The sequence below is a fragment of the Tachysurus fulvidraco genome, chromosome 17 (assembly GCF_022655615.1).
Source record: "Tachysurus fulvidraco isolate hzauxx_2018 chromosome 17, HZAU_PFXX_2.0, whole genome shotgun sequence".
Classification (NCBI taxonomy): Eukaryota; Metazoa; Chordata; class Actinopteri; order Siluriformes; family Bagridae; genus Tachysurus; species Tachysurus fulvidraco.
In genome coordinates, this window is record NC_062534.1 from 19,313,447 (window position 1) to 19,320,827 (window position 7,381).

The 7,381-nt window shown below is 37.1% G+C and overlaps 1 protein-coding gene across 6 annotated transcripts in view; it reads left to right on the forward strand.

Annotated features, from left to right (window-relative positions):
- gramd4b (GRAM domain containing 4b) overlaps positions 1-3,972 on the forward strand; it is a 29,405-nt gene extending 25,433 nt beyond the window's left edge. For all 6 annotated transcript variants that reach the window (XM_047802109.1, XM_027135356.2, XM_047802110.1 and 3 more), the window contains one exon: positions 100-3,972. In XM_047802109.1, the coding sequence (XP_047658065.1) occupies positions 100-216 (117 nt within the window). In that variant the 3' untranslated portion in view covers positions 217-3,972. The remainder of the gene's footprint in view (positions 1-99) is intronic.
- The last annotated feature ends 3,409 nt before the right edge of the window (positions 3,973-7,381 follow it).

Sequence of the window (7,381 nt, forward strand, 5' to 3'; positions counted from 1 at the left end):
TTAGATTGTAAGCTATATGTTCAGCCAGACCAGGTTTTTTCCACCCGGTGTGTCTGTGTTTGTGTATCCGTGCTTATTTTCTCCTCTGTCATCCTCCAGCCTCTTGTGTTTGGTGCCATGATTCACCGAGACGAAGCCTTTGAGGCCATCATCAGCCAGTACACAAAGATCATCGGTGCCACTCCCCATGTTACAGTGACAAACCTGGAAACGTAGAACATGTGGTGAAGTGTTTTACAGTTTAACAGTGCAGCTTCTTCCACTTCTTCTCTTCCTCAAGGAGGTACAGGGATACAGAGAAAGATTTATTAAAAAAAAAAAAAAAAAAAAGGAATCCATGTCCCTTTGGGTGCCTGTGCTGCGTTTTTAGAAGTGTTTAAAACATGGCTCCTTTGTGATGAGATATTTGCACCAGTGTTTTTTTTTTTGTGTATCTCCTTTGGGAATTAACTGAGTACCACGGAACTGCTAATACAGAGCAGGAGCTGGTTCTCCTGACAGTGTCATGTATGATTCTAGTCTTGTGTGTCATTTTTTGTGTCATATATAGTGTGAGTGTGTGTGCGCAAGCATGTGTGTGTGTGTGTGTGTGTGTGTATTATCATCTAACTTTTAATCCTGGAGCGAGTTCTCCTTACTGTTTATGAGACTATTCTCATCTGTGTTTCTCTGTGTACTGTCAAACAACTTTTAACCCCCCTCTTTTATTTCTAGCATTTTTTTTAATTGTATTGCCTCCAGCCTTGCACATGGGGACACTGCAGTTTGTGGTGCTGAGATATAGGGAATACCACGGGCTGAAGTGGAGCCGCTGCTGATCCTTCAGAAGTGCTCAGAAACATATACCATGGCCTTTTGTTTTAAACCTCGATGCTGCAAGCTTGGGTTTTACTTTATGCTGGAAACTACAGAGTTAAACAGAAAACCCAACTGTTGGGAATTTCTATCTGCACCACTCCTAAATTCTTCAAAGAAGTGTGAATACATTGTAGAGAATTCTGTTTATCAGTAAATGTGAGGAAATAAACATTACACAGTGGGACGGTAAGCATCCAGCATGGATACTTATATTGGCTGCCCTGTAGCTACAAGCTACTCGATCATTTAAATTAAATTAAGTACAGTTGTACATCATGTATAGAGCAAGGAATCTGGATTTCAATTCATCACTATAGAATGTATTCTTTACTCACATGCCACAGAGAAAAAAGTTGCACCAGGTGGGATTTTGGCATTGTGTGGATTCAATACAAGTCCCATGAAATAGACAAGTAAAAAATTGGGCTTAAAATCCCACTACAATCTGATTTCTTTTCACTGTGTGGTGTACAGAGCTGTATGGGGATGAAAATTTCACACTATAACGCTGCATGTTAACCTTCTCTTCTCCCTGTAATGTCTCATCACATAAAGATGTCCTGAAAAAGCCTTCAGTCTTATAAATGTACCAGTATATAAGGAATTCACCTAGCTTACTGTTGTGAAAATGTGTGTGCCACATACTGTAAAGTGTTCTCTCTTCCTGTAGTTGCTGTGGGAATACTTTACAATTTGTCCCAGTGTACGGTCGCTGTCCCCATTCCCATGCAGCTCTCTAGTGTGTAACTGCTGCACCTTAACGGTCCTGCTCATCTTCAGATAGGGTTAGGAATGATAGGATTAAGCAATTTGGTTAATCAGTGTTTGCTCTGAATGACACATTTTTAGTTATTCCAATAAGCTCACACAATAAGCACAACCACACCATTAACTGAGAGTGTAAGAGGTGTGAAGGGATGTTCTTCTCAAGCATTTTCCTGTCTGCTGTGTATAGAATTGTTACCAAACTTGAACTATTACATGCTCCATGTTGCAGGAATGCTTCCATTAGCTGTCCTAAACCCTTTGCACAAACAAACAAAACTTTTGTCTATATGTATAGGCCATATAAAGGAACACTTCTGAAATAATCCACTTAATATCTATCCATTGTGTCTGTATCGGGTTTGAGGATTTTTATTTTAAGATTTTCAGAAGTTTTTTTTTTTTTAATGAAATCCTGTGGTGGTGTTTTTTTTTGTTTTGTTTTGGTTTTAAACAGTTTATAATGGTTGTCTAAGGGCAAAATTTTGTCAGTACAGCAGCAGTTTGTAGGTACAAATCTACAGTATCCCATTGAATCTAGATTGAATCTTCAGTAAAATCTGCAAATTAATGAGGATTTCAGAATGAGACATTTAAAAACTGTCGACTTTGAGTTTTAACTTTTGAATTGTGTAGCAATGCACTAAAGTCGATGTATTGACACTCTCAGGTGACCCTCCATGTTTTTACTATAAGTTAGTTTTTATAGTAGTAACACATTAGTTCCATGCCAAGTGTGAATAATGCATAATACATGTAAAAGCCTTAGTTTACAAAAATCTTTGCCTATAGAATTAGTCATTGTGCTACATTTTCTGCCCTTAGACTTCTATTAGATTAGATTCTTCGAGTGAACAGTTTTGTTTTCCATTCTTTACACAGTACAGAGAAGTGTGTAGAAATTCATGTCTGTAGCAGTTGCCAAATGCTGCTACAGTCACATTAAAAAAGATGATTTTTAAAAAATTTTTACGTACTTGATTTTGAGCTTATATTCATAATTAGTGTATCCCGATGTATTTCACTGTAGCCTCGTTACAATGTAGTACGTACTTGTTATTGCTTGTAATTACTACTTGTTAAACCATTACGAATCCAAACATGCCTTTTTTTTCCTTGTATCCAGAAACAATTTTATTATGCCAGTCTATTGTGAGAGGGGAAAACAACTCCTCATGATGATATCACCTACTAAGCCTATGTACTCAACTAGCCACATGACTCTGTGCTAACCAGCACTTTATACAAGTAGCATTTGTGTACATGTGTCTGTGTTGTTTCTGTTCCTACTGCTATGGCACATTATTCTTGTTAATTAGCTATGTGTTTCACTTTGTGCTTCTCATTATTTTCCTCACCATCTTGTTAAATGGAGTCACCACTGATTTAACTCTAAATGGTTTAGTGCTGTAACTAAAAGTTTTGGGTTCTTACCGAGTGTAAAATGCAATCAGCTAGTACAACATTGAATCGTTACAGTTTTCATTTGAGGCTTGAAGCTCTGTAATTAACATAGCTCATAATTAATCATAGACATCCTAAGACCTCAGCGAAGATACAGATGGCACATTAGAGACGAAGCACAGAATTTCCTGGAAACAATTTGCCAAATATTATGTCTGTGTTACTGTTTGATGTTTGCTATGCCCTTTACCTGCTCTGTCTACAGAGTAAATTATTTTCTTGGCCTTGTTTGATCCCTAGAGAGATCTAGGGGCATGAGAATGGGCCCCACAGGTTTTATGGTAAGTGTCTATGGTACTTTAAGGTACTAAGGGTTTAAATTGATTATGAAAAATTAGCTGATGTGTTAAAGTGTTCTGTTTTTGATTGGTAGGGTGTCTTCTATCTTGTTTTTCATTGTGCAGCATACTCAAGATGTACATGCAGGAAAACAGATATTAGGGACCTTTTTTTTCACCCTTTTTTGTTGTTGGACATTTTAAAAAGTTTTGTCTGATTTGGTTGTCTGTGTTTATATGGTTAGCCAAAGACTAACAGTGTTTTTATTTTTATTTTTTTTTGTTGTTGTTTTGTTGTTTTTATTTTTTTAATGAATTTTTAGAGGATCCAGTTAAGAAAACCATGTATAGAACACATTAAATCATTAACCTCAGATCAACTCATTGATGCTGTTTTAAAATTCTGTGCGCATGCAGTTAATCGTACATGATGATTATTTTCTCTGGTTTGGTTACTCAGTCAGTAAGCTGTAGAGCTGCCCCATGGAGGTTTCACAAAGACAACAACAGAAAATCATGTTAAACAAGCCTCTGAACTGTTTTTAAAGAAGTTGTCTAATATAAATGTGTTGTACATTTTTCTATTTAAGTAAAATAATTTAACATATCCACTGCCTTGTTCTTTCTTACCTAAAGTTATTTTATTATTCGATTTAACAAAGCTTGAGCCAACTACCTGATAGGCCAAGTAGCTTGTGCTAACCAGCACTTTAATCAATGACAGTAGTGTTTTTGTGTGTATTTGTGTGTGGATTATTTACTATTTACAGTCCTTTTTTCCTGCACAGATGTTTTCTTCACACTAGAGGGCGTCATTGCAATAAGATTAGATGAGTAACTGGGCTACACATTGTTTCTGAATGCTAAAATATACTTATTACATACATTCAGCATAGTCATTTATAGCAATGTTTGTTTCAGAGTCTGGAGATTAGTCTTTTTGTTAACTTAAGACTTACCATAAAAGTTACCAAAAAATGAAAAATTTACTGATGAACATATTTATTAATAATAATAAAAAAAATTGTACAAAAATGTTCATTGTGTATAAACTGAATATAATAACTAACTGAGTGTAATAGTGACCTCAAACTAAAACTAAAACCATTTATAATAATTCAAATATTATATTACATACAAATCTTGCCAAAATTGTGCAAAAGTGTGCCTTTGCTTTCGAATTGCACATTCTGTAAAATGTGTCTGATATATAAAGTACAGAAGCAGAATTGGCTCAAGGTTTGAATCACCGCTGCAGTCATAACATTTTCATTTTGGAGTGGATATACTGTATATAGAAACTGTAGTTTCCAGCAGTACAGCTGGAGGATCCGGCCCCAGATACAGTTACAACTGGCCTGAAGTGTAGTGTAGCTGGCCTATGAGGCTATGACGTGTGTACACACAGCACCTCGATGTCTAGCCTGAAGGTGTTGGGCTACTGATCAGAAAGTTGTGAGCTTGAATTCTAGGTCCACCAAACTGCCACTGCTGGGCCCCTGGGGAAGGCCCTTGATGCTCAGTTGTATAAAAACAAAATACAACTTTGCTCTGGAAAAACTTTGTGTCTGCAAAATATGCAAATAAAATTATAGAATGATGAAAAAGTTTTAAGTATGCTGCATTGGAGAGAAGTTCTTAAAATAAAAATATAAAGTAAAATATTAAAGTAAAATAAATAATAGTGTGTAAAAATGTAAAGGAACCAAATTTGTTTGTGTTAGCAAAGATGGTAAGATTGTATCTGGACCAAAATAGCACAAATATTGTATTTTCATATTGGGACAGAATGACTTAGGTTTAAACATGCAGCTTTTCCAATGTGCTCTTGATTGAGCTTTGGAGAATTTATTGCCATAATTCCACAGTAGGTGAGCCAAATAAATTAGCAAACACAGGCCGTCATGTGCCATTACACATCAGGCCATTTAGAAATGCCTCTACAATGTTTTAATGTTTTTGCATAATGCTGTGATTTTTAGTAAAAATGTAACATCACTAATGTATAATCTATTCAACTCCATTAGAAAATGTATAAACAGGATGCAGACAGGGGTTTATTTTTAATAATTATTTTATGGTGTTTGTGTAGCTCTCGACTTCAGCCTAATGGCAGCTAATTTGTGCTTATTTCTAAATCAGGAAGAAAAGCAGTCATCATAATTACAGTATGCTTGTTGGGTACATATACTGTAGGTACATATAGATAGAAAAAGCAGGTAATTTATCATATTTGGACTAGTAATCAGAAGGTTGTGAGTTCAAATCACAGGACCACCAGGTTGCCACCTCTGGCCCGTTGAGCAAGGCCCTTAATTGCTCAACTGCTCAATTGTATCCAATGAGATCAAGGTAAGCCGCTCTGTATAACTATTTCTGCCTTTATAACATAAATTCAATGTTAGCAATTCACCTGAATGGGACACTGGTCCATTGCAACTCTTCATCAGCCCACACTCATACAAATAGCATTGCTAATTCACCAACTGGCATTTTCTGAGGTAGGAAGAAACCCATGCAGACATGGAGAGTAAATGCAAATCTCTTCAAACAGTAACCCAAGCTCACGATTGAACTGAGGACCCTGGCACTGTGAGGCAGCGACTCTACCCAGTCTAGGTTCAATTTAGAAACATTTACAACCCCTAGAAAGCTACAAAATGATCTTTGGAATTCTGAACATTGCTGAGGAGACAAAGTATTTAATGACACACACCACTAACTTTTGCTTGGACAAAGGAAACTGGATGTTTCTAAGAACCATGAAAAAATTAAACAACTGGACTTCATAACCTGTCCATGTCCATGTTGAACAGGATGTCCTGTGACGTGTCTGTGCAGACTTTCCAACACTGAAGACTGAGTGTATCTACTAAAAAAGGCCAAGGCTTAATCAAGGAGTGTAATTGTAATCCGGAAAGAAGCAGTGGCTGAGTGGGGTGTGCGAAAGATATTCAGAGGAGTCCAGCCTTCCGGATATCCAAGCTTAGGTTTCATCCCCTTGCTCCATGCCTTGCTTACCTATCAGCAAAAACATGTCCATCAACTCAGATGTCAGCATGCTAAAACTGGTGGCAATCAAATGCCAGGAACTGGCATGCTGCCTTGTCCCTGTATCAGCTTTCTTGGTAGGATGCCTTGATCTGCAACACCTTTGAAGAAATTGATCTGTACAAGATCTCAAGGTATGAGCCTACTGAGCTGTAACAGCAGGTGCTCAGAGATTTGCTCAATGGGAATAAACATTTCTGTAAGTGAAATTTTGTCACTTGCCTCAGACAAGTGCTGTTCTTTCTTGAGATGCATGAACTTCAAGTAAACATACTTCCCTGTGTCCTTGAGATATGGGTTAATAGGTGTTTATCACCTGTTAACAGGAAAGAAAAACTGCTTCTGTTTGCATCTTATCACATCAACTGATCTCACTGATGTGATGCTTTTAATTCTTTATGTAATCCTCTAGCCAAACCAAACCAAGATACTGTGTACTGTATGTCTGGCGTAGTGACAGAATGCTCTGGAAGCCGACTGGAGGAGCTGATGACTGCTTAATCATAGCAGATACCTGCTAAAATCATCCATACTTTAATTAACACACATGCCTTTGTACACATAATTTGTTGCCCATTTTACAGAGCAATGTTTTCAGTTTTATGAATGAATACAACACTCATGGCTGTTTATAAACTGTATATTAACTTAACACTCTCACAGGAGGTGACAGTGACACAAGACGAGGCTTGTGAGCTCATAAACTAAATGCAGATCAAGCTTCAATTCAAGCTCATTCAGGCTACATTTAGAAGCAGATCTACTGTACCATGAAGCTGGGGTTCAGGTGCATTGTATCATGTCGGGCATCCAGGATGAAATGCAAGTGTTAGCAAGTTACCACAAGTGAAGTTACGCTAACAATACCATGCTGAACCTCAGGAAGATAATTCTTTGTCAATTTATCTTTGCTAAGGGGTTGACATTTACACACTATGTGTGCTGAAGGGCATGGAAGTGTCATG